A 27876-nucleotide genomic window follows, 5' to 3' on the forward strand; every position below is an offset into this window, starting at 1 on the left:
GTGCATGACACAGTGTACATGAAGTTTTGTCTACATAACCTAGGGCATCCTACCAATCTACGTGTCACTTGTAAGGCTCCAGAAAGCAGACCATTGTATTTCTTAACTCCAGGAATGCATTGTCCAACCTCATCGCTCAACTTCATATCCAGAAGCATGGAGAACTTATAGTGCATCTATAACAGCTAAAGTTAACTACCATGCGCTTCAGAGTCATGGTTACACATCTATAACTGTAAATGTAGGAGACGGGGTTGAAAATACATTTGCACAATGTCAGTCAAATGCTCAACACTATAGTAAGCAACTTATTTTTAACCATGAAATCATTTCAGCTGATTCTAGTTTTGGACTGAGTATGGTTAGAGATTAGGCTACTTGCATTGATCACTACTTCAGTCAGGATTAGGTTTGGTAGTTTCCAAAACTTGAACATTAGTTGAGAAAATTTTAACACTCCACTACACTACACGATAACTGGTAGAAACCATTGATATCACCAAGCTAAAAGTATACACCTGCCTATGAAGCATCAGTAGCAGAAAGTTCAGTGTCAGCATCTAAGTTTTTGACTTAAAGAGGATTGCGTACAGACTAGAATCCTTTCCAAAACCTTGAACACATGAGTTGGTAACATAGTAACAAAGGACCACTTGTTGCACAGATAAGCCAGTATTATTTATTTTCATCATTATTCAAGTACATCAAACACATCTGACTGTACTTACACGCAATAAGGCATTTTTATTGTTAGCATATCAAATACAATTCCCCCACAAAACCTTTCTGCAGATTTCACTGGATGGCAGTTACACAGAGAAATCTGCAGGAGCGGTCTGTGTAAGTAGGACTAGTACTATATCATACTTCATTATACTTTACTATGTAAACAAGAACAGATTTCATCAAAGGGATAATAAATTTAGTAACCTGTGTTTCATATTAGATCAAAGGCCTATATAGCCATAAGTACATCAGTTCCTTTTTTTTTTGCATAGTGCCAGACTTTGTTTATTCAACAACTCCTTCTAAACAGTGGTTAACTTTGGCATCGGATAGTGGCATTGAACCACACTAGCCTGTACTGTATAATTTCACTTCTTGTGTAGTAAAGTAATAAATATTCTGCTGAAAGCTGCAGTGGGGCTGATGTCTTGGAAACAAACAATACTCAATCACTTGAAGTATAACTCAGCTTTCTGGAACATCATTCAACTATCTGCAGTGGAACTTTTCTTTCTAGTTATTTGGAGTAATACTCAGCCATATTAGAGTAATACTCAGCTAACTCAGTTTCCAGTTCTAAATTTTTAATGTTTCAACGCAGCCATGAGCAGGGGAGAAAAAAAAACAAGTTGAAAACGTTATTGTTCTCAACTTTTCAAGCATCCCACTGTCACATGCTATATTTTAACCAAGTTTCTCCAGGCAGTAACAGTGTTTTCAGTGAGTTACTGATGTATTGACATCTGGAACTCGTGCAGTTAGCATCTGTCCAAGAAAGATGGGTATTGTTAGCAGAAGACAAACCTTAGCAGCTATTTATAAAAGGGGAGGCATCTTTCCTGCTGCGAAAATTGGTTTTCTTGAAAACCACTTCACTTTACACAATACTTTTGTTTCCCTTACAAGATACCACTGTTATTAGTAATGAACTTCCATTAATAATTACCGTTGCCACATTAGAAAGGGCCTGCAGCTTTAAAATAGCAAAGCTCATACATCATTGCATGGCTGAAAATCTTAGCTATCTCGACAAGAGCCACAGACTATTTTAAGTTGTTGAAGCATGCATTACCTTTTCACACCACTAACAAAACATTTAAGATCCCACTTTTTGTCAAGATCACTGGAAAAAAAAAATAACAATTCTGAAAACATGAACCTACTTCAGTCCCAAAAAAGGCTAATTAAAATGGTATCATCAAAAAGAGGCACAAAAAGTCAATGAGACATAAAACCAACTTTCAAGAAAACGTTGGTCTTAAATGTGCACAAGCCAAGGAAGCCAAATACCCAGCTGACAGACACCATATTTAAAAAATTAAAATTTTGTTTGGAGGCCTCAGTCAGGAAGGATGCTCAAGAAATGGGTACTACAGATGTATTTAGAATATTAACCAGTTTAATTGTTATTATTGCATGGTAATTGTTACTCTTCTTTCAAACAATGAAAAATGTTACTAATGAACCAAAAATACATTGAAGTAACAATGTAGAAAACATTGTTGGATTTCCTTTTAAAAATATTTCCCATTTATTTTAATTACGTGTTTTGTGGTCCCCTTTTGTACTTTTATAACTGCTCATGACAGAACACTGAAAATACAATGATACATTAGCATTTTTAAAATACATTTCCAGCAACTGTACATACTGTTAGTTCCAAACATTACATTTATATTTAGTGGGGCATACTAAGATCTTAAATTACAATTTCTAGCATGCTTTCAACCGTTAAAACAAAGCCTATCAATACTAGTTTTCTGACATCTTCAGCTATACTATAAGTTGATGAATGAAGAACGATAAAAATATATCTAGAGTAAGACAACACCCTTGCATTCGAGAAAGGGAACATAGAAAATTGATTCTGGGGCACAGGTTTGATTTCTGTAGCTTGGGATTGTCCTTAGTATGGTGGTGGTGGTGGTAATATCATGCGCCCAACACATTTGTTGTCCACTGCCCACTCCATCCATTTGTGAAACAGAGCTGATGGTGATTGCTATTCCCAATGTTAGGCAATGGGGAGCCCTCAAGACTCCATACAACAAAAACAGCTAAGAGCTGAACTTTGAGCATTACACCTTCCCACTAGTATAACTTTACAGCCCCAAAAGAAACTGAAGTCACCGTTAGCATGACCAAGGTAGGTAGGGGAAAGAACACAAGTCAGGAACAAGAGCAAAACACGGTTGGACTATAAAATGGGAAGACAAAACAACTGTAGCCTCATTCTGTTGGGCAGGTCCTATTGTGGGCATTCAAAAATCACCTCTCACCCTTCCTAATACTACTGTCCCTAGCTTACACTAACTTTCAAACCTCCACAATGCTAAAGCAAAACCTCCATTCATACAGAAATATTTAGACAAAGTAAATCCATAGAATTAAAGCATTTATTTTACCTTCTTGCAAATAGTAACTCTCCAGTGAGGGAGATTGCTATAGGTTATCATCACAAGGAATGGTAAATACATAGCACCATTGAAAATTGTAAATGTTTTATATCTACATGAGTAAACTATTCAAACTTGTGTCAGCTATTAGCAAATTTATTTGTACAAGCTGCACCACTTTAAAACACTACTAGCTATAATTTGTACATGCGCTTTGGTTAACATTCTATTCAAAATAAAATTTTATTGCAGAATTTGGCTTCAGCAAAATTTCTTTTTAATAAACTGTTAAAAATGAATGTTCTGTAGGCACTTATAATTAGCTTGCAAAATAGAGCTTCAGTCAAAAAAGCAAACAATACTATGTACATGTGTAAAAAGTGTTATAAATAGGTTTTAAACCATAGATACTATATACATCTTCAAATTAAAACAGTAATGTTTCTTTTATTCCTCTAAAGAAGGCAAACATATGGATTGTTATGAACTACGGCAGGTTATTCACGTTTTCTTAGAATGACGTAGATGATTCCACTGCACAAAGCCAGAGGGAAAGCAATCCATGCCAAAATGTAGGCAAATCCGTAGCTGCCACTGTAGCGTTCACCATGAATGTGTGGGTACTGCACAGTGTATATTGCGGCTCCACTCATCACACAAATACCTGCAAAAACAACACAAAGCTTTGTTTTTAATGCGATTCACAAGATTGATTGTATCTTGAGATTTACACAAAACACATTTGATAACAGATTATACAAATATGAGCACTACAGTCCTAGCAACTGTGTAGTACTACAGCACCCTGATTCACCATTCGATATTACTGTTGACTTCAAAACGAAAAGTAACATTTGTTTAAAACTGGTTGTAGGGTCAAACTGCTTATTTTTCTCAATAGGAGGTTAAAATCTCCCCCTTCACACATGGACTGGTTGCAACATTAGCTCGCGGGATTCTAGTTAGGCTGTCTTTGTGAATGGGGTCCTATCACAATTCTTTGATTTTGCACTCAGTAATGTAAAACAAATGTGCAATACAGTTCAATGTTTAATTAGATTTTGAAACCACCCAAAAACCTTTAAGTATTAACTTGTGCTGTATAGTCTAACTGTTCTAAGCAGACACTAAAACATGAAAATTTTAATCAATCAATCAGTTTGAGGGGTACTCTTTGAAGTTAGGGAATCCCAGTAGAGCAGGTTTCTCAGGCTGGCTGCAATTCTAGTCCTTCCAGTTAGCAATGTAAATTAGGAACTATATTGCTGGAAATTACACACAGTCTAAACATAGCAAAAGGTTTAATTCAGTGTTGTCGCTCTACAAAATTCCTGTAGGTCTGTAAACAGATGAAAATAGTTCAGAACATGGGACGTTGTGAGAAAGGGGAAGTACCAAAACATTTCCTTTTGTCAGCCCTGTACACATCAGCAATCAACATTTATTCCAGAAGTCCTTAATTCAGGAGTTTTTGCAGATTCACTATAGTCCCCGGTCAACAAATCTCCAAGTGGCTTTCTTGGGCAAATAGTTTAAGAGTAGGAAGCAAATACAAGAACTAAAAGACTGTTAAAAATAAATTCTAATTAGGATTTCCAAATACAAAAATCAAGACTTGACTGCACCACAGCTAAAATCAATGACATTTCTCAAATTGAGTGTTCAAGGTTCTGTGCAGTTATTAGTTATGCTTCATCTGGATTCAATCAGCTTGAAATAACTCTAGAGGCTGGCATCTCATTGCCAAGTCACCCTTTATTTACATATGCAGTACTGGACTTCCTCAGAGCCAGGTCTCAGAGAGAACATCTGACACTGTGTCAGAATCAGCCAAAGGTCCCAGATTGGACCAGGTTAACAGCCTCGGACAGGGAACTGATAATCTGAGATCCACCTGGCTGACCTTGTTACAATCACTGTATCCTTTCCTCTTTAAGTCCAGGGACGTAGGCCTGTTCTTTCTTGTAGCGTCTTCTGGGTGCTATTACACGGGGTCTGGTTCCTCCAGATATGGATACTGGATAGCGGATCATAGTCGGCCTCTTGCACCCAGAGCAAAGACTGACAGATGTACAGCATGGAAATAGACCCTTCGGTCCAACCCGGCCATGCTGACCAGATATCCCAACCCAATCTAGTCCCACCTGCCAGCACCCGGCCCATATCCCTCCAAACCCTTCCTATTCATATACCCATCCAGATGCCTCTTAAATGTTGCAATTGTACCAGCCTCCACCACTTCCTCTGGCAGCTCATTCCATATACATACTATCCTCTGCATGGAAAAATTGCCTCTTGGGTCTCTTATATATCTTTCTCCTCTCACCCTAAACCTATGCCCTCTATTTCTGGACTCCCCATCCCAGGGAAGAGACGAACTATTTATCCTATCCATGCCCCTCATGATCTTATACAGCTTTGTAAGGTCTCCCCTCAGCCTCTGATGCTCCAGGGAAAACAGCCCCAGCCTATTCAGCCTCTCCCTGTAGCTCAAAATCCTCCAACCCTGCCAACATCCTTGTAAATCTTTTCTGAACCCTTTCAAGTTTCACAACATCTTTCACCTGGGAAAGAAATTCATCCTCTTCTTCGGGCAGTAAAGGCACTGTAGCAGTGACATCCACCGTGTCAATCTCAATCTCAGAGTCTGACGTTTCTTTGATTCAAGACGGAGGATGGAGAGCTCCCAGTTCCCACAGCCTTTCCAGCTGCTGAGGGGCCGGGTACACATTGTGCTCCTGCTGTTTGCAGCTTTCAGGTGGCCCACATGCTGGTTCAGGACTGCCACACCGACCCGAACTTTGTATGTCATGGGACCTGACCTCGTGATGACCATACCTCTTACCCATGCAAGATCATTTCTGTGGTTTCAGCACCAAACTTTGTCCCCTAAAGTAAACAAACAGTCTCTCTCATTCACAGGTATCTGGTGGCCAGAACTGATGTTCTTGATGCGGTTTCACACTCCTCCCCTAGGCCTGGGAAGCTCAGATTTAATCTGGTGCAGAGTCTCTCCCCATTAGCAACTTTGCTAGAGATCCCTGTAGCTGCACAAAGGGTGGTCCAATAATCAAGTAGGAACCGGGACAGAGTGGTATCAAGTGAAGCTGTAGGCGGTTTCTTTAAGGCTGCCTTCAAAGTTTCTTTCCGCCAAACCATTGGATGGTATGGAGCTGTCCTTCTGTACCAAATACTATTCAACTTAACAAAATCCTTGAAGTCCCTGTTGGTAAATGATGGCCTGCTGTCTGTGACAAACATTCCCAGGAGTCCATGTATTGCGAAGGTTACTTGCAGTTTCTCCATGGTTGTCCCTGTGTTTGACAAATGAACTCTCTGCACACCCAAACACTGAGTGGGTGTCCACAGTGACGAAGAACATTGAGCTCATGAAAGGCCAGCATTTAATTGAGTGCAGGGTTTGCCTGGCCATGCACACGAATGTGAGGGGGCAGCTGACATTAATCTTTGCCCTTGTTGGCACTCTGGGCACTGCCCCACCAAAGCGATATCTGCATTCCATCCTGGCCACCAGACATAACCTCTCACTAGCATGTTCATTTTGGAAACCTGTGGAGGAGTTCAGCCAGTACCTGGCAGTGACCTTTGCTCAGCACAACACTCTTACTCCACATAATACAATTCCTTCCTCCACAGTGATCTGGTCTCACTGGGTACAGAAAAGTTTCAATTCGGATTGTGACAGCCATATGTTTCTTCAGTACCACCAGCTGTTTTAGTTTTGCCTGGATGGGATCTTTTGGTGTCCACAGCCACATTTTAGTAGTGATGACTAGAAGGGTGCCCAAAAAGTTTAAAACCAGAATAGCCCCTTCCGGTGGTGTATCCAGTGGGAGGCAGCTTAGGGCACCCACATTTGCCACTTGGCCTCCCGGATGGTGTTCCAGCTTGGAATTGTATGAAATTAGAATGACAGGCCACAGCTGAATTCATCCTGAAGCTCTCGACGGCACGGCCATGTCCTTATGGAGTCACCCTAGTAGGGAATTGTGTTCTGTTACTCTTACAAATTTACATCTGTAAAAGGTACTGGTTGAACTTCCTCACACAAAAGAGCCAAAGTCCAGGAAGCATATGCTATTGGGTGTTTCTCTCCATTGGGCCATCTGAGCCAACAGTATCCTGATGCTGTACAGGGAGGCATGGCATAGAGCACCAGATCTTGCTTGGAATCATACTGCCTCAATACCTTACACAACAATAGCTGCTTCAACTCCTAATGGCTGCGAGTCCATTTCTAAGGCAGACCCTTTTACAATAGTGAGTGTAAGGGTGCCAGGATGGAGACCAGGTTTTGTATGAACTTCCCATAATAATTCACCAATTCAAGGAAAGACCCAAGCTCCGGTACAGACATGGGAGTCAGGGCACCTTTGATCACCCTCACTTTCTCTTCCAACACCTGTAATCAAGTCTTGTCCACTCTAGATCTCTTAGGGTGCCTGGAACACATTCTTCCTTCCTAAGGCATACACCCATCTAGGAGAAACACTTAAGGACTATGCCCAAGTTCTCCAAGTACTCTTCATTATTCTTCCCTGTTATTAGGATGTCATCCAGATAAATGGTGACCTGGGGCAGACCTTGTAAAATGTTCTCCATCATCCACTGAAAAAAGGCAGGTTGATGATACTCCAAATGGCAGTCTCTTATAATGGTATAAGCACTTATGGTTATTAACTGGAACATACTTCTGGGAATTATCATCCAACCGCAGTTGCAGGTACTCAGTTCTTCTCCAGCTTTGTGAAGACAGCTCCCCCACCCCCAACTTTGCGTAGAAATCCTCTATGCAAGCGATTAGGTATTTATCCAGCTGTGAAAAACACAGTTTGCCAATTGCTTAAAATCCCCACAAAGGTGAACCAATCCACTGGGCTTCATCACTCACTCACTGCTATACATTCCCCAAACTGTATTGGCTTGATGGTTCACTCGCTCCCCAGCCTCTTAGATTTCTGCCTCGACTTTTGCCTGGAAAGCAAAAGCATATGGCGGGCCTTGAAGACTTGTGGAACTGCTCCCTGATCAACATGTAATGTGTCCTTGGCTCCTTTCATAATTCCTAGACCTTCCAGAAAAACTTACTGGTATTTAATTAGGATGTCACTCAGGCAGCCATTTTCACAAACAATGTTGAGTCAATCTGGGTGAATCTTTCTCAAACCATTTCACCGCATCAGGCTTGGGCCCAAGCCTTTCACCACAATTAGTAGTAACTCAACCAGCTGCTTCTTGTATGAGACCTATTCCAAAGTTATACCCTTCAGATTCCTCGGTATAGGTTCTCAATCTAGCTGAGGTCTTACACAAACTGGAAGTGTCGGAGCCCAGAACGAATTTTGTCAAAGATTAGTTCTGCAATCACTGATACAGCCGCACCGGTGTCAAACTGTGCACACTCCTGGATACTGGCCTGTATATGAGTTCTCTTATTCAACTCCAGCTTGGTAGTACTCTTTTGCCATCGAAAGTCTGCATACTGGCAGCAACTACAATGGCTTGCCAACCCAGATTCTGAAGAAATTGCACCTTTTGTTTGCACATCACCAAGTGGGTCTTTCAAGAGTGCTGGCTATTTATGGAATTCAACATCTGAAACCCATTTCCATTGTGCTCACCTAATACTCAGGATCATCAACCAATGTAGGAATATTGAGCGTCCTGCATTAACTCCAATTTAACTCAGTGGTCAGTCTTTAGCTTAACCGTTTGGCCAAGGTTTGGCTTTGTTTTGGGTTCACCTAGAATCCCTCTGTTCTAGATATGTCCTGGGTGTAGCTATGTAGTTGCCTTCACTCAAGTGGTGTCCCAAGCTCAGTTGAGCTGATAAGGGTGTCCATTTCCATCGGCCCTAAAACATAAAATCTCCACCTGCCACATTTTCCCATGATAAAGCCAGTTGTAGAGCCCATTTGAAGTCCTTTTGGGCTTCAGCTAGTAGGCATTTTTGCCTGGTTACATCATTGATCCCACATACCAAACACTATCTCGCAACATCACATTAAAGGTTAAACCAAAATCACATGCCTCTGCCAGTCGTCTTAACCTCAAAAATCCTGACTTGGATTCCCAGTTCTTGGACAGCCAAGTAAAATCAATAGTGTCTCAAAATTAGAGGTGGCTTGGGGTCATAATATTCCTTAACCAAATCCATTAAGTCTTGAAGGGTTTTAGTATCTGGTACCTTGGAAAATATTAGGCTCCCAATGACCAAAAAAGGTGTGGGTCCATAAACTGTCAGAATTATGCATTGCTTTTAATCTGCCCAAATGTCATTTGCGCAGAAAAAAAGTAATGCATTCTTCCCACATCCTGGGCCCAGTCTTCGATGGCAGGAATGAGTCAAGCTTCCCAAAAAATGGCATTATGCCAGAAATGTTTACTCCAATTCCAAGAAGTCTCTGAGCAAATTTCTTCAGGCACATATTTTTTTCTCTCACTGAAATAACATCAGAAGTCAGTGTCCTGTCATCTTTATTTCCACGTGTATAGTACTTGACACTGGTCTGGCCTCCCCGGAGCCAGCTCAGTGAGCAGAATGTCTGACATTCCTGTTAATATCTGTTAGCCAGGGCTCCCTGATTAGGACAGTTCACCTGGTCCAATCAACTTGCTCTAATCAGAGAACACATTCTAATCAAGTCCATCTGGCTGACCACATTACGATATCTGTGGTGATTTGTAATGTCAAGCCATTAATTATCCAGGCACATTCTCAATCAACCAAGCTTGCCACAATTGCCTGCCAAAACAATTGCACCTTTTGTTTGCACATCACCAAGTGGGTCTTTCAAGAGTGCTGGCTATTTATGGAATTCAACATCTGAAACCCATTTCCATTGTGCTTACCTAATACTCAGGATCATCAACCAATATAGGAATATTGAGCGTCCTGCATTAACTCCAATTTAACTCAGTGGTCAGTCTTTAGCTTAAAAGTACAGCTATCAAATACAATGCTCATTTCAAATCAGGACTTCAGGTAAATTTTGTTAAAGTAACAATTTATTATTTTATCTCAACAGTAAGCTAATTTATTTAGCATTCTCCTCAAACTCTTCCATAGTGCTTTCTAAACAATGACTTAAATTGTTTGGTAAATTGAGGCAGGTAAATTGGAAGATAAATACAAAATAATTATTTGAGTAGCATTTCCATTGTGCTTTAAATGTGACCTAGAAATTTTGTAATTAATGTCAAATAACACTCCTCTGAAGTGCCTTCAGACATTTGTCTATAGGAGCGTTTAAGCACAAGTTCTTGTTGTTATGTACAAAGTCTACACAACAGGGTGCTGAAGCTATCCTGCTGAAACTATAAGCAACGGCAAGTTTCTATGCCAGCCTGGTGTGTTAAAAAGCTGCCAACATCAAGCTTAAGCCCAGATATGATTCAACTGACAAACGAATCAAACCAAGTGTATCTCAGAAGAAGCCACAACAAAAGCAACTGACCAAGAATAATTGCATTCCACCTATTAAATAAACTAAGTGCATTTCGTTAGTGAAAGCAAACATAGCTACACAGTTTGATAATCAATTAATAAATAATTTTTCATGTTGTAGCAACTCTATCTACTTTCACTAACTTGTTGTACTTTTGGGCTAGAGCTTGTTTTGGAGTTTAGACTCTACATTGCTGCACAGTTACTACGATCCGGGTTACCTCTACTTCTAATGAAAATAGAAGGTGCACTATTTTACCTAGAATACAGTAATAACATGGTAGTTTCTGAATCAAAAGACCAAGATGTTATGAATTTCAAAGAATCTTCTATTCCAGTGAAGATATAACATTAGCTAAATACACAGAAGAGATATATCCAAAATAGGTACAAAGATATATGATAATGCCCAACTATCCACCTTGTGAATGGTAGAGATAAAGGAAATATCCAACCACTGCCTGAAATCCCTTCATATTGGCAAATAATACTAAAAACAATCGATGTAGACAACTGTTGCTCTAATGTTTACAAACAAACAAGTCAAATTCCCTTACAGCAGAATATGAATTACTTAAAGCAATTTTTCCTGACCTTTTGCTATCCAACAAGATAAAGGTTCATTCAATGAATTTTCTGGTTGGAAATTATAACTTTAAAAGGAATGATCATTCAGAGCTAGCCTAGCTAGGTTTACAGCTTCAAAACTTCAGTCTTTGTGACATCAGCTGGTTTAATTTGCATTTATCATTTTGATAGGGATGATTCTATTGACATGTTATTAGTAGCAATGTTATTGACTAGGCTTCAATCTTAAATGCCAGTCTCAACTAATGGAAACACTGCTCATACCACAGCCTCAATATTGAATAGTTTCTTACCTTTAAGGACCTTTTCAAAAAAATTCAATAATATGCATTGGCATTTCTTTAATTAAGCAATCAGCCACAGCAATAGTGGATATATGTATAAATTGGACCAACTCTGGTCATTCTTAAGCGTTACAGAGTTCAATACTGTGTATGTTGACCAGAATGTACAGAAGCCACATTCAGTTTGCTGGTGTTCTATCCAAACTGGATTATTCTGCTGTCTAAGGAATAATTTTCTTTCAAGATTTAGTGAACTGATCTGCACTCATTGAATGCTGCATCCTAGCTGTCAATCATAACTTTATAATATTCCAAGATTGTGCAATGGTAGACATGAAATTGTTGACTTGACGTTCAAAACGAGAGGCATTTTTTAGTATTGGCTGCACAGAAATAATTTTCAGACTCACAGCCATTAATTATCTAAAATGGCACTTTTTTTTTAAAACGTCAAAAACTAAATTTAACTTTCTGATCGGACATTAATTATCCTAGCAGCAGTCTACAGCATGTGCCTAGGCCAAAATTCCAACATATACATTTTTCAGTTTCTAATAATAGTAACATTATGGGAAAGCATACAATAGGCAAACAAAACTGTTCCTTTCACTTCAAATATAATCTAACATTGACAGCTTAGTTCCTGGGAGGCACTAGAATGTGTTCATTGGAGATAATTCATGATTTGGATAGGAGATAGTATAGTTAAGAAAATTGAAAACAAAGTTAGATTCCAGGAAGGCTTTCTTTATAAAAATCAAGCAGTGGACTAGATCACGCTGATCAGACACTTTGAAACATAGGAGCATTAGGTTTGTCTGTCTGCACACTCCTCCATCCCATAATCATTAATTCTCTTATTAAACAGAAGTACAATTCAAGCTTGAATAAGTTAAAAACCCTGCCATCAATACCTTCTGGGTAGAGAATTCCATTCACTAATGACTCAAAAGAAAAACAAAGTCCTCTTGATCTTGGACTTGAAAAGCAGCCTTCCTAATCTTCAGAGGTCAAAAGGTGTGGTGCTGGAAAAGCACAGCCGGTCAGGCAGTATTTGAGCAGAAGTGTCGACGTTTCGAGCATAAGCTCTTCATCACTTTCTCCTTCTAATCTTCAACTCCATCTCCCTAATCTAAGTCTTCCCCACAATTGGAAACATTTTGCAAGTATCCAGCCTATTCAGATCTGTCAAGATCTTACACATTTCAGTAAAATCAACTTTCATTCTTCAAAACTCCAACTGATATACACCTAACCTGCTCAACAGCTCTTCCCAAGATAATCCTTTTATCCCAGGAATGAGCTGAGTGAGCCTTCCCCGAAATGCTTTGAAAGCAATCATTTTTACATCTGAGCAGTTCCAAACTGTACACTACTCCAGTTGTAAAATTCCTGTAGCAGAAAGCTTCCGATTTCCATTCCACTCCTCTTGGAATACATGCCAACATTTCATTTGCCTCTGAATTACGTGCTGCCTTACAAACTCTGTACCTCCTCTTGAGGACTTATTTTCTCATCTATACACAGTGTCATCAACAAAGTCAGCTACCATCCCTCATCTGGATCACTGGTATTGACTGTAAACAGTTGAGGACATTGCACGGATTCCTGTAGCAATCCAACAGTGACTGTCTGTCAACCCAAGAAACTCCCATTTATCCCTCCTCTCTACTTTTCTTAACTAAGAAATCTTTCCATCTACGCTAAAATGTTACTGCTTCATCACGTGCTTTCTTATGTAACAGTCTTTGACGCAACATCTTATCAAATGCCTTCAAAACTCCAAGTGAACCATATCTAACAGTTCGCTTCTAGATGTTGTTTTATCAGAAAACCCCTTCATTAAATACAATTCTCTTTTCTCAAAGCCATGTTGGCTCAGCCTGATAAAGCAATGATTTTAAGATCCAGTAATATCCTCAATAATGGAGTCAAGCACTTTCACTGTGACAAATGTCAGCAGGACTGGCCTAGGATTTCCTGCTTATCTGCTCTTCCTCGCACCCACCTTTTCTTTAATAAAGTAACATTTGGAGAATGTGTGCATGTGTGTTAGGGATTGGGTCTTGTTCAGTTGGTTTGCAATGTGAAGTGATACCAACAGTGTGGGGGTCAATCCCCACACTGGCAGAGTTCGCCATGAAAGACTCTCCTTCTCAAACCCTCCCATTGCCTGGAGATGTAGTGAGTCATGTCCAACCATCACTAATCATCTCTCCCTAATGAGAGCGCAGCCCTATGGTCTAGTAAGGCTATGACAACTTTACATTTGCCAATTTCCAATACCTTGGGATCTTACCAGAATCTAAGGAATTCTGGAAGATAAGTGACATATTGACCATCAGCGCCACCCCTAATTAAAGATCAGAGAATGCAGGACTTCACCACTAGGGATTTAAAAGACTTTACGTTCAGTAGTTTTCTTAGCACTTTTCCCCCCTGGTGATGGTGATTGCTTCCAAGATAATCCTTTGTAACCTCATTACTTTCCATGACCTTTGGAAGATTTGAGGTCTTCTACATTGACAACACTACTTCTTTGAAGCCTCTGCCACTTTGTTTTCTATCATCAATTCCCCAGAATCTCTAAAACTTGAACTCTTTCTATTCAATGTCATGACCCAAGCCAAACCAAATCAGCCTCCCTATCACTGGATTGGCAACACCATGAAATTAAAATATTCAAGGTCCTTCAAAATTGTTCAGTTGATCTTAATCCAACATCATCATTAAGAGATCTTGGACAACAAGTTTATTACTAAATTATTTTCACAGTTCTAGTGCAGCTTTAGCAGAACACAGATAAATGACAAGGCAGCCTAATTAATATCAATGATTTTAGCCCAATCTTCTTAATATGAACCTGCACTCTCGTATCAACAGACAGATCCAGTTAAGCGATAAATTAAGAAAGCAAGGAATCGTAATTTTTCAATTTGATAACCATTTCAAATGGTGAATAGCAGGCTTTCTTGAAATTCCATGATGATTGATTATAGTATAGGCATGTGAGATTGTAGATCTTGCTTGAATTCAGGAGTCACTGGTCAATACAAACTATGAGGTGGCACGATGACACAGCAGTTAGCACTGCTGCCTCATAGCACCAGGGTCCCAGGTTAGATTCTAGCCTTGGGCGACTATCTGCGTGGAGTTTGCACATTCTCCTCGTGCTTGCGTGGGTTTCCTCTGGGTACTCTGGTTTCCTCCCACAGTCCAAAGATGTGCAGGTCAGGTGAATTGGCCATGCTAAATTGCCCGTAGTGTTAGTCAGAGGGAAATGGGTCTGGGTGGTTTACTCTGAAGGTCGGTGTGGACTGGTTGGGCTGAAGGGTCTGTTTCCACACTGTTGGGGATCTAATCTAATTTCTGTAGATCTCTGGAGACTTTTTAAAAACAAAACATTTCTTACACACTGGGCGTTTTTCTCAGAATTTCCAAAAATAAGTCAATAACTGGAGAATACCTAGAGCGCAAAACCAAATCCCAGACCAGTCTAGCAGTTTCCAAAGCAAAACTGCTTCTGCCCAAAAACCAGTCTGAGCTAGTTCACGGTTTTCTCTCTCCTTTTCAACATTCTCAAATGGTTGGCTGGCCAGCACAGGTCAGCCCTTGATTGATCAATTTAACATCCAACTAGCACAACATTTCAGTGCTGATTCATCTACAGTGTCCTTCAAGCTATAATTAATCTGCATTAACAGTCCAGTTCCCAACAGCAAACATTATTCATTTGTTCTCTCCTTTCCTTTTTAAAAGAAAGAACAAGCTGCTGTTCAAAGTTCAATTCTCAACTGCACCTCAGTTCAAGCCAAAAATGAGAACTAGTGACAGTCTCAACATCAAATACTTACAAAACTTTCAACTTGTTATGTTATCATCTATTTTTCTCATACTCTTCATTCCATCTTGTCTTTTTGATCATGTTTCTTAAATTCTGCCATCTTCTGACCTACCATTATCTTTGTATTTTTTTTTTAAAAGTATAGCCACAGATGATGCAACCTTCTCAAAAAGCCTTATTTCACTGGGATAAATCTTTGTGAATTAGTAAACATCTCCTTAAAATGTCTGTTTCGGCAGTTCTAATATCCTATTTTTTAAAACCTAGCTCCCTAGTTCACATTCGCCAGCTCTGCCTTCATTCTCTCAGTTACCTTGATTTTCGGTTTAAAGCACTAGTTGGGACCACTGCTTCTCACTTTCAATCTGGACATTGAATTCTACTGTGTTGTAATCATTGCCACCTAAATGCTCCTTTACCACTTGCTGCAAGAATTCTTAAAAATTGAATAAATTCCTCATTTCAGGCAATATTGCAGCATTCGAATGGGATAGAAGGTTTTGAGAGATGATATGGCACAGACACTGTTCATTTGGACTGTGATCCTCTTTGAAAGATAGAGACATGAATTTTGTAGATATTTTCTCTGCCATTAGGTGGAGTACTATGCTGAGTACAGAAATTACACAGCTGCTGGTAGGTGATAACACATGGGACAATATCCTCAATACTATTATGATAGTAACGGACAGAAGTCAATGGATTTGCTATTTTTGTCATTTCCATTCTGTTAATCTGTTAGTAGAAGGTTCCACTCCAAGCAAGTTGTCCAGTTATGTCATGACTGAGACAGATATTTGTAATAACTTGAGGCTGTCCATGATGACAAAGAACCAAAATATTCTAGTTAAACCAGTTCCACTGCACCAACATTGAAGGGAACCTTCTACCTTCTGATCACATCATAATGTGATGACAAGCTTTCAACATTAAGTTCCCCACCCATCTCCGATTATCTCAGCCAAGGAAAGCTGATGAGATAGAAACTGAAGTTTAGAAAAAAAAAAAGGTGGTGGAAATAAATTAGGACTTCTTTGTCAGTCCACAAATTTACAATTCTGAAATTATGGTAATTATTGACAAACCAACTCAAACTCAAAAGAAATAATCATTTTGCAAGACAGAAGCATATGGATTCAATTGTTCACCATTCTTTCACAGACATGTCAACTTTTAAACTTACCTGCAAGTAGCTGGAAGATCCCAGTGAGGTAAAAGCGGCCACCTTTCTGGAGTGTGAACAACTGGCAGAAGAACAAGATCAGCGACAAGAAGCTCAAGATGATTGACAGAATCATCATAGCCTGAACAGCCTGCAGCCATTCTGAAAACACAGGACAAGAGACAGTGATAAATCAAAATTGATTTCTTATAGTTGTGTTTCCTTTCATGGGCCAGTTCTGCAAGACAATGCACTGAATGTAACTGTCAATTTAAACTAGAAGTAACAACACTGGAGGATGCAATAAAATAGCTAGAATAAACTAAATCACACACAAAAAGATAACAACAAATGATGCTACACACCACAACTGGATAAAGTACCTTTCTGACACTGACAGTGGTCATTAATTCGGTTTCTGAGAGAGACGAAGTGTCAAGCAATCTATGCTGAACATCTTTGTTAATTTGCAATCCTGTGTCCAAGCGATGGCCTGGCAGCCAAGTAAATAAATACAGAATGGTGATTTTTCCCGATCTTTACTCTCCCAGAAAATGCTCTGTTTTCCAGGAAAAACTAACAAGACAATTCCTGGATCCCTGCTTCTTCCCAATTGCCTCAGTGCTTTTGAAACTTTGACTGGGAGCTAAAGTTGTAGCCGTGGCTCAGTGTTAATACGACCAGGTGCAACCACCCGCCAATGAGATTACAAGAACGGGTGCTAACCTCCCATCAAGTGTTCCTTTACAAGTTTTTACTGTGTCCTCTAAAACCAGAATACTAAGAAAATGGTAATTATAGCTTCCCCCACACCACTTAAATAGGAATTAACAATTACAGCAGAGGTATTTTCTCCAAAACAAACTTGGATTCAGGTAACTTTTCTCACAAGATCAAGATGTTCTAAAGCTTCATTTAGATAATGAAAGATATTATTTAACTGTTTCAAAAGTTAGGAAATGTTGCAGCAAATTTGCAGACGTTTAATAAACACCAATGAGATAAAGAGTCATAGAGATGTACAGCACAGAAACAGATCCTTTGGTCCAACTTGTCTATGCCGACCAGTTATCCCAACCAAATCTAATCTCATTTGTCAGCTCTTGGCACATATCCCTCTAAACCCTTTCTATTCATAACCCATCCAGATGCCTTTTAAAATTGTACCAGCCTCCACCACTTCCTCTGGCAGCTCATTCCATACACGTATCACCCTGTGCATGAAAAAAACTTGCCTCTTAGGTCCCTTTTATATCTTTCCCTTCTCACCCTAAACCTATGCCCTCTATTCTGGACTCTCTCCCCCCACCCCAGGGAAAAGACTTTGTCTATATATCCTAGCCACGCCCCTCATGAGTTAATAAATCTCTGAGGTCACCCCTCAGCCTTCGATGTTCCAGTGAAAACAGCCCCAATAACCAGATACTTTAATTGAAGGATAAATATTGGCGAGAACATCAATGGAATTATGATTTTCTCAAAATAGATGCAAAAGACTTCATGGGACAATGTGAATGGGCAGAAAATGTCCCTGTGCAAAATTATATCCAAGAGACAGCACTAGTACAGGCTTTCCAGATATCCACGGCCTTTAACTAAAGAATTGAAAGTGGTACCAATGGGCCAAGACTGGCACTTGTCCAATTCGTGGGGTCATGCAGGGGTGGGCAGGGCTTGCTCTGTACAAGAAAGAAGGATGTTCTCCAAGATGTTTAGTAAAGTGGAGGCTCAAAACTTGCATAAAGTTGCATTGGAATCCAAGTTACCTGAATCCAAGTTTGTTTTGGAGAAAATACCTCTGCTGTAATTGCTAATTCCTATTTAAGTGGGGGGGGGGGGGGGGGAAGCTATAATTACCATTTTCTTTTAGTACTCTGGTTTTAGAGAACACAATTACTTGTAAACGCTTTCAGTTCTGCACAGTAGGACTGGAAGGATGAGTGTTGGAAACATCATAATGTTGAATCGGTCCTTTTATTACTGACTTCAGTTTCAGCATGAAGGCAATAATTAAAAATGGTAACAAAATGCTGCAGTGAAACTGCTCATTGGCTAAAGAAAGAAACTCCTGACCAACTGAGCCGTGTTTAATTTCTATGCCGGTAGTAAAGTTATTAATGCGCATACTACAGTCCTCAGATTCTAACACGTTGGAAGCACATGAAGTGCTTGATCGCCAGCAGAAAGCTTTCTGCAAATTAGAGCTCGTGTTCAGAACATCAACCTTTTATCCAGATAGAGCTTTCAGGACTTGTTCACAAAATGTTAAAAGCATAATCTTCACAGAAAGCAGAAATACTAGAAAAATGAATCAAATCTATCAGGGTCCAAAAACAGATAGCAAAGTAATGTTCCAGTTTAATTCTGATGAGTTGGTTAGCTGGTATTTCCCCACCCTTCCCGCCCTTTCTCTTTAGAGATGGATGGGGGCCATTGTTCTAAAATCAGCACCTTCTGATTAGTGTTTCCAGTGCTTGAAATTTCTCCTTCATTAGGTAGGCTATTACAACTTCAGAGATCTACAAAAGCTTCTCTTCTTTAAAAGGTCACAGCAGATTCCCACTTCCACCTCCGATTGTGCCAGTCTACTCACTACAATAGCTGGACAGTCCTAGTACCTCCCACCATCCTGCAGAATGGCATGCAAGATTTCTATTATCCATGTGAATAGTAGGCAGGCAATGGAATCCTGTTGCCTGCAGCAAGTGACACTTAGAACTTACAACTAAAACTGCAGAAAATTATCTACATGAACATTTGCTTATAGCAGAATATTTGCATAACTATGCAAATCTCCAGGTTTACCATGCCATCTAAAAACATTCGGCGTTTAACCATCCTGATTTACCTCAATTTTTCTCTTTCCAATTTCAACACTGTTCTGCACAGTATTACAGCTCAAATCACTGTTCATTGCTACTTCCATAGTCAATGCTGCATTTTGAAACTACTAATCAGAAAATCCCATCTTTCATTTTGCAATTGAAGATGTAAATTATATATGAAAAAAATATTCTGACTGTGGCATTGTTACCTTCTGAAATTTGGCTAAGCAACTTGCAAGGGAAAATCAAACTAACCTGCTCAGTCATCTACCTTCAAAAAACATGCGCAGTACAGCATTTCATATTACTCCAAGTGAAAATGTCTTGTTTTGCACTAAAGTTTTTTTATGCTGAAACTGTAACGTCGTTGATCTTCTGACCAAGACAGCTAGTCTAAGAACACTGTTCACTCATGGCTAGCAAACATCCAAGACAGGGCTATTTTCTTTAGCAATCACAAATATTTAACCAGGGCCCACCAAAATCCCAAGCTCCATGATGTTTATTTGCTGCACCCTGTTCATAAAACAGCACCACATCCATTTCCTCTAAACTGCAACTGTCATTAAAATTCCGATTCCCATTTGAACTAGTTCAAACCATTTTCTTTACAGATTGGGTATCCCATGTTATATTCCTCCTCGGAATCAAAAGGAAATAATTGTTGCATTCATTGTTAGAGGCTACGCAGTGATTAACTGTCTGCTTCTAAATTGGTCTCCAACCAGTAACTGTCTCTTCAAACTCTGTTTTTGAGAAACTATCATGAAATTAGTTAAATGTTTTTTATTTATTCAACTTTCTCTGCTCCATGTTGATGTTCTGAAAGCAAGTTCTAATTTGCAGAAAGCATTCATGGGCTTCCAACGTGTTACAGAATCGGAGGACTGTAGTATGCGCATTAATAACTTTACTACAGGCATAGAAATTAAACACATGGCTCAGTTGGTCAGGAGTTTCTTTCTTTAGCCAATGAGCAGTTTCACTGCAGCATTTTGTTACCATCTTTAATGTTTGTTTAGAAAATTTGCTCTGCCTGAAGAAATTAATAAAATGTGTGGAAAGGTATTGTAGCTAAATTGCACAAAATATTTTTCATGTATTGTGAATTGCTTCTCTAAACAAATAATAGTGCTTACAGTAGCTTTTGAAACAAATTACTTGCGATTTCATGGTTCATTTTCAGATCAAATGGTTGTGGCATGACTGCACTCAATTAAATGAGTGTTGTGAAAAAATATTTAATCCTAGAGTAAAATAGCTTTGCCATTTTCTCAAACAGTAAATCAAACCAAAAAGATGAAGATTGGACAAACTCCATCCTTATAGTTTATTGGACCAAGAATAATTGATCCAATATCCTATAGATGGAGTTTAAAATCAGGTTCAAATGAATTAGCTTCCCCACTATTCCCCCTGCCCACTGTGCAAACTAGTTAGTGACATTAAATTTGAATTTACAACAAATGAAGTCCTTGTAATGCAATTACTGCTGTATGGGAGGAGACTGACAGCCATAAGCACAAAGCCACTCCTGGTTTTAGTAATGGAGAAAGTGATTAATGATGATTCCCTGCTTTTACATTAGAAAGTGCATCATTTGAGGAAGTTGAAAGTGCCATAGAAATCTTTTATATCAACTTCCACCACCACATTCAGCAAACTTTCATCTGGCTGCAAGCTTTTTTTTTAAAATATTCTCCCTTCGCCAAATTCCAATAGCCAAACCATTAAAAAAGTATACAAGTCAACTTGTACTCCATAGTTTCACCCTGTAATGTGAAACTAATAATTCACAAAAATGTGTAAACACTTGTCAAAATTATCTAATTTTGTGAAAGAATCCGAATCTGTAAAATTGACTGCGCCATTATCCGGTGGACAAATATTTAAGTTAAATTGCAGATGCCTCTGGCATTTGTCACAACTCAGTATCATCATACTAAAAATAGTCTTGGTTAAGTGACAAAGGCAACATGTTAGAAAACAAAATTAGTTCAATTTGAGTGGACTTCAATGGATGTGGAATTTCTGCCTACGTTGCGCAATTGATGGCCGATCCCCAGCCCAGTCCACTGCTGCAAAATGCTGATTGTGCAGTAGGTGATGTACTTTTGCAGCTTGTCCACTAGGTGCTCTCGGTCTACGCAACTTTCCAGGACCTCGCCCACATTCATGCATTTAAAATAAGAGAGATGTTCGGAGAGTTGTTTTAATAATAAAACTGCTGGCTCAGAGAGCATACTGATCAATGTAAATATCTGTGCACCCCTTGCTGTATCAGCAAACGCAGCGAAAATGATCAATTTACTCGAAAGTAGTAACATGCAAACTGTAAACGGGGGGACGAGGGACAAGGGGAAAATACTAACCGTTCGTGGTATATGACTCGCAATTCCAGAAATCGAACCATGTACAATTCTGCCAGATATCTAGACTATTGGAATCATTGAAGTACCACCAAGACTACGAGAGAAACACAAAGATTAAACACATCGTTTGCAAAAGGTGAAACTCCATTGTCAACGATGTTTTAAAAAGTCAGTAAATTTAAATGTAAAATTATCTGAAATCAATATCTGGAAAGCCAATTAAACTTCAAGCTTTTTTTAGTTCTATTGCAAACTCTACAAGGTTTACTCAAAAGCGACTGTTAATATAAAACAGCGGCCCATTCATTCAAACCCGTGTCAATATTGTTGCAACAAGCAATCCAGAGGTCTTTGTAAAATACTCCTGTCAGTGACTCTTAACACCAATTATATGCATCCATCTACTGAAACAAAAACAATTTACTTGGTTCTAACAAGAAAAATCAAATCGAGCAAAGTTCCAGCCAGTCTAAAACTGAACAGTATATTCCCAAATTAAAATAAATTGAACCTTACAGTGGATGAGAATTATTATAGTGCTAAATGATGAACATTGGTGCAAGAGTAGCGGAGCCAAGATGCATTTTTTTATTTCCAAAAATTACCCCTGTCAATCTAAACCCCAGCGATCTGTTTACTTTTTTTTGCTTAAACAGCCTGTTGTACTCACATTAACAACTGTAGAAATGAGAAACAACACCAGGACGGCCAGATGCAGCACAATGATACCCGCCAACAACACGATCATTTTGGAGATTTTTTTCAAGTTTGGAAACTTAGAGAGAGAGAGAGAGAAAGGAGGAGGTTAAGTTGCCTGCGAACTGCTTGAAAAGAGGTGCGACTATCTCTGGCGCTTTTTCTCCACTGCAGTGATCTTATTAAACCCAGGGCGTGTCTGTACCGCGGGGCAGCAGGACAGCGCCGGCAGAGGGCGCCTCCCTGACACCGTGCGAATCCCGTTAGACAGAGCGCATTGAATGACCAGCTCTACCTGAACTCCCTCATTTTTACGCTTGCATTTCTTTTTCCTGCCCCCACTGCGGCAAAACCTTCATGAACCAGGTTGTTTTTTCTTTGCCCTCCACGTGCAATAAGCCAACCGCGAAGGGAATACTGTGCTTGGAGAGGCGGGTTATCCATCTTAAAATAACTTACACATTTTCGTATTCACCCATTTCCACATTTAAAGGTTTCAGGGCATTAACGTTTTTCAGCTCGCGACTCCAAATATCAGAGTTCCAAAAGGAAAATATGCAACACACTGGAAGCATCTTAAGATATTCATTCTTCTGCAATTTGTTCATTGAAATTGCAGTGGACTCTTTGTTTATAAAGATGCAATTTTGAACGGAGATTTATTTCGTTAATTTAACATTTCAATTAATTAAGCAACCAGAAGATATATTTAAATTGACTTTGCGAATAGTCAGCCAGGAATCAACCGTCTTCGGCTGTATGGTTCACAATGCATTCAGTATTAGCAACGGGGCAGATGGAAATGGGATTCTGTAATGTTACTATCTGCAGCCCGCATTTTTCCTCTCCCTCATTAGTCTCAAAGCCAGCCCGGTGTTCACAAAGGCACCATTGACTGGGGCAGCAACGCGCTTTTTTTTGACACCCAACATTTGGTGTAGATTAAAACAGCTAGGCATCCGAACCAATTATAGAGAGTTCAAGGCTCAACAGAAACATTTAACCCCCAACCACCCACCCTCCCGCCCGCTCTCCAATCAGTGGCCACTTAAAATAAATAATCGATTTGTAGAATAAAGCAAGCCACCCAAATTCGTTAGATAAATAAGTTAGGATATGCGGTTAGACTAAACAGCAACATCTGACAGACTGTTTCAGAATACACTGGTGGGCAGCACATTGCTGTTTTATTTCAGGACGACAATGTATTCACATATTTTCAGAGTAAAAAAAATATTCGGACAAAATATTTTCAGATAAACAGAGACTTTTGAAAGGACACACTGCGGTTTCCTCTCGGTCCTCGCCCCCTGTCGAGCTGTAAAAGGCGCGAAAGTAACATCAAAATCTCCCTGAAACAAAAATCCTTTGCCTTTCCCCCAAACTGTAACTGTTTTCCTTCTTGTTCTGAGATGCGTCGTAAGTTTTAAAAAAGCTCCCTCAAATTTAGAAATAAATCAATATTTACATAGAAGTACACCATGGGCCTTTGGGCACCTCCTTTTCCATGTAAACACCGCTCAGTCCAGACTTACCCCTGACAAGTTGCGCTGCACAGTCAAAATTCAGCGAATTTAAGCTTGAAAACAAAAAGACAAATCCTTCAGTCGTCTGGAAACAAAAAGAGAAAAGCTGATCTCCAACTTACTCTTGGATAAGATATCCTTCACAAATCGACCTCAGACACAGAGAGTGAGAGAGGAAAGACTTGACGTTAACAGCAAAGTCCCGTCAAAGAAACTGCAAGTACTAAAGGAGCTCCTTTAGTAGAGACACCAACGCCCTCGTTACGCACAGCGCTGGGGTGTGGCTGCTGTCATTGGGGCGGACAAGCGGACTGGACAAGGCCGTTAGAGGTTAGCAATCAGCGCCAATCCGGTGCTCGTCTGTCGCCAAAGCCCACACGGGCGGCACGGAAGGGTTAGGGTGGGATATTGAGTCTGCCAGCACCGACCTGCCGTCGCCTCTTCCAAAGCCCAGCCCCAGGCTCGCTGCTGGCGGCACGGCGAACCGTGCAAAATCCCTGCAGAGACCCACCCCACCGCACCAGACACACACACACACAGCACCTTCCGAACCGCACGCTTTCCCCCGGGGTCGTGCTGGGCACTGGCTCACACTATCTGTACTGGCATCTGCACAAAACCATTTTAGACCTTTCCCCGTTCAGAAATCCTTTGCCATTGTTGCATAGTTTTACTGACTCTGTGATTTCCGATGGGGTTCGTCTGCACTCGAGTTGCGGATTAAAAATATGGGTATTCACTTTTTAAAAAAAAATACGTGAATGATCCAGTGATCACCTGAACTCTGGGGGTTGTGAAAGGGGAGGGGGGAGGGGGTAAGGAAAATTGATAATTATTCTGAAGGAAGGTCACCCGACCCGAAACGTTAACTCTGGTTTCTCTCTGCAGATGCTGCCAGACCTGCTGAGCTTTTCCGCCCGCAATTTCTGTATTTAACTTTGTAACTGTATCAATGATTTATCCAACTTGCCGGTTTGCGAGAGACATTCCGCTCAGTTCGTCCGGTTAGGGAACTCCTTCATCCGCCCTGAGTCAGGGTCGGAAGGCGCTGTCCAAATCTCAGTGACTCAGTTCGACTGGAGCGCGGTTGGCTTTTTGTCTTCTCTCTGGTTATTGTTTATAGATGCAGAGGGAAACGAGATAACATTAACTGGGGATTCCAAGGGAAGTCCTGCTGGTCTAACCAGTGAATGAAGTGTGACTCTGTCATTGGAGCTCCCTATTTCTCAGTAAGTGGAACCGGTTCCCTGAAACAAATGAACATCCATTTATTGCTCTCATCCTGCACACGCCTACATAATAACAATTAGAGCTCAAAACTGATTCATTCTGAGAGGTATATCAAGACTTTTAGATCTGATAAGATTTTACGTAATGCAAGTATTGTTGACACTGACTGACCTTCAGTGACATTACTCATAGCCTGAGATCTGTAATTCTCTTGTGATGTCCTGTTTAACTTGGCCCCCACTTTTGTAACCATTTATTTACTAAGGTGACCCATATGTTGAAACGTGTATGTGCAGAAGTTAGAGAAATTTTGAAGGATTCTAACTCACTTAGAGTCATACAGGGAAACAGACCCTTCGGTCCGTCCAGTCCATATCTAATATAATCCCAAATTAAACTAATCCCACCTGCCTGCTCCTGGTCCATATCCCTCCAGACTTTTCCTATTCATGTTCTTAACCAAATGTCTTTTGAACATTGTAATTGTATAGGGTGTAGGTTTGCTCGCTGAGCTGTGGGTTTGATATCCAGACGTTTCATTATCTGGCTCGGTAACATCATCAGTGGCGACCTCCAAGTGAAGCGAAGCTGTTGTCTCCTGCTTTCTATTTGTATCTTTCTCCTGGATGGGGTTCCTGGGGTTTGTAGTGATGTCATTTCCTGTTCGTTTTCTGAGGGGTTGATAGATGGCATCTAGATCTATGTGTTTGTTTATTGCATTGTGGTTGGAGTGCCAGGCCTCTAGGAATTCTCTGGCATGTCTTTGCTTAGCCTGTCCCAGGATAGATGTAATTGTATCCATGTTCACCACTTCCTCAGGAAGTTCATTCTACACACGAGCCACCCTCTGTGCAAAATATTTGCCCCTCATGTCTTTTTAAAACCTCTCTCTTCTTAAAAATGTGCCCCCTGGTCTTGAAATCCTTCATCCTTGGGAAAAGACGACTATCATTAACTCTCTCATTATTTTATAAAATTCTATGAGGTGACTTCTCAGCCTCTGATGCTCAAGGGGAAAAGAAGCTGTATTCCTGATGAAGGGCTTTTGCCCGAAACGTCGATTTTCCTGCTCCTTTGATGCTGCCTGAACTGCTGTGCTTTTCCAGCACCAATCTAATCCAGAAAAGAAGTTCCAGCCTAGCCAGCCTTTCTTTATAACTGAAACCTCCCATACCCAGCAACATCTTTGTAAATCTCTTCTTAACCTTCTCCAGCTTAATAATATCTTTCCTATAACTGGGTGACCAAAACTAGACACAGTACTCCAGAAGAGGCCTCACAAATATCCTGTACAATCTCAACATGACATCCCAATTCCTGTACTCAAAAGACTGAGCATCGAAGGCAAGGTATTACCCAGAAAAAAAGTTAGAGGGATAAAAAAAACCTCCTCTGACTACTGGCTCATTGGAAAACTGCACCTCCTGACTCAGCTCTGACACTTTGACTTGCCACCAGACACAATCTGTGCCCCCATCCCAACACCTCCCCCCAACACCCCAAATCCATATGCCTCCTCAACTGAACCAACATTCAGCAACCTCCAACTCAGCACCACCTGCAACTCGCCCTCATCAACCTCACCCACCCCCTGACCCAACCTCCCTACCCAGGATCCCAGACATACTGTATCCCCTCACCCATTTGCTATCCATCAAGCCCCTTCATCTATTTGCCATCTAACACCTAATTTGCCACCCACCCCAACTACCTGCCACTGTCCATCCACCCATTCACATTCACTCTACCTAACTGCCTCCCTACCAACTCCTACCTCACTTAAATGCCACTACCCCGTTACCACTGATTTACTACTTTATTTAATGACACTGGATATTAAATAAGGAAAACTAATTACATTTAGAATTATTAAATAATGAAGACACTAACTGTTTGAAACAAACAGAAATACAGCTGTTCAATAACTGAGAAATGATGGAGAAGTTTCATTCAATGTAACATTAGGTTTAACCCCTAGGCCACTGCTGCTCTTTATTGGTGTTCCCAGGTCTTGGGAAAGGTGGAGGGCATGGGAGGGGTCTTCTCCATCTCTACGCTGTGTTGAAGCCTATTGTAGTCTTTATGAGGGAGACTCGAATAAGCAGCAGCAAACAGCACGGCTAGTTTAGTGGTTACTTCTTCTTTGACTGGTGTCAGTCAGAACAATTCCGATACAAAGTTCTAGGCTATTCTTTTTGGCCCTGCCACAAACTCCATTGACTAGCCACCGATTCTACCGCTATCCTTGATGACCAACTGAGACTGGACTTGAATCCTCCCATCTACTCGATCCTGAGATGAGCTTTTGATCCCATAGCCCTTCCCATGTTCACTTCTGTATCATTACTCATTCAACCCCTGCCTCTGCCTATTTGCTGTGTTTTGAAACCCTCATCTGTGTTTTTGTTAGTTCCAGGCTTGATGATTTCAGTATCATTGGACGACTCTCATGTCTCTTTCATTTCATAAGCTTGGCCATAGCTCGACTGCCCATATTCTAACTTTCAAATCCCACTTACCAATTCACTTGTGCTTGCTGGCTTACGTTGGCTCCTCGTCAAACATAGTCTCAAATTTAAACTAAACATTCTGGTTTTCAGATACCCTTATGGCCTTGACCAACAATTTCGGTACCAATCACCTGCCCTACATTTCTCTGAGAATTCTCAGAGCAACCATTGTATGGTGGAGTTGGGCCAAATGCCTACTCCTGTTTCTAAGCACAATGTTCCTATAGAACTTTATGTTCCTCCAATTCA

General features: G+C 40.3%; 1 protein-coding gene across 2 annotated transcripts; it reads right to left on the reverse strand.

Moving 5' to 3' along the window:
• Positions 1-656: 656 nt before the first annotated feature.
• Positions 657-24117, reverse strand: pmp22b (peripheral myelin protein 22b). 2 transcript variants are annotated; one of them, XM_043714496.1, is made up of 5 exons: positions 24010-24117; positions 22336-22440; positions 21666-21759; positions 16490-16630; positions 657-3786 (listed from the first exon to the last, which is right to left on the reverse strand). In XM_043714496.1, exons 2-5 carry the CDS (start codon positions 22411-22413, stop codon positions 3620-3622), a joined length of 480 nt encoding a protein of 159 aa, XP_043570431.1. In that variant the 5' UTR covers positions 22414-22440; positions 24010-24117; the 3' UTR covers positions 657-3619. The 2 variants fall into 2 exon arrangements, with proteins under 2 accessions (XP_043570431.1, XP_043570433.1); XM_043714498.1 differs by lacking the exon at positions 24010-24117 and adding an exon at positions 23897-24003.
• Positions 24118-27876: the final 3759 nt, after the last annotated feature.

This window comes from Chiloscyllium plagiosum, chromosome 24 (genome assembly GCF_004010195.1).
Source record: "Chiloscyllium plagiosum isolate BGI_BamShark_2017 chromosome 24, ASM401019v2, whole genome shotgun sequence".
NCBI lineage: Eukaryota > Metazoa > Chordata > Chondrichthyes > Orectolobiformes > Hemiscylliidae > Chiloscyllium > Chiloscyllium plagiosum.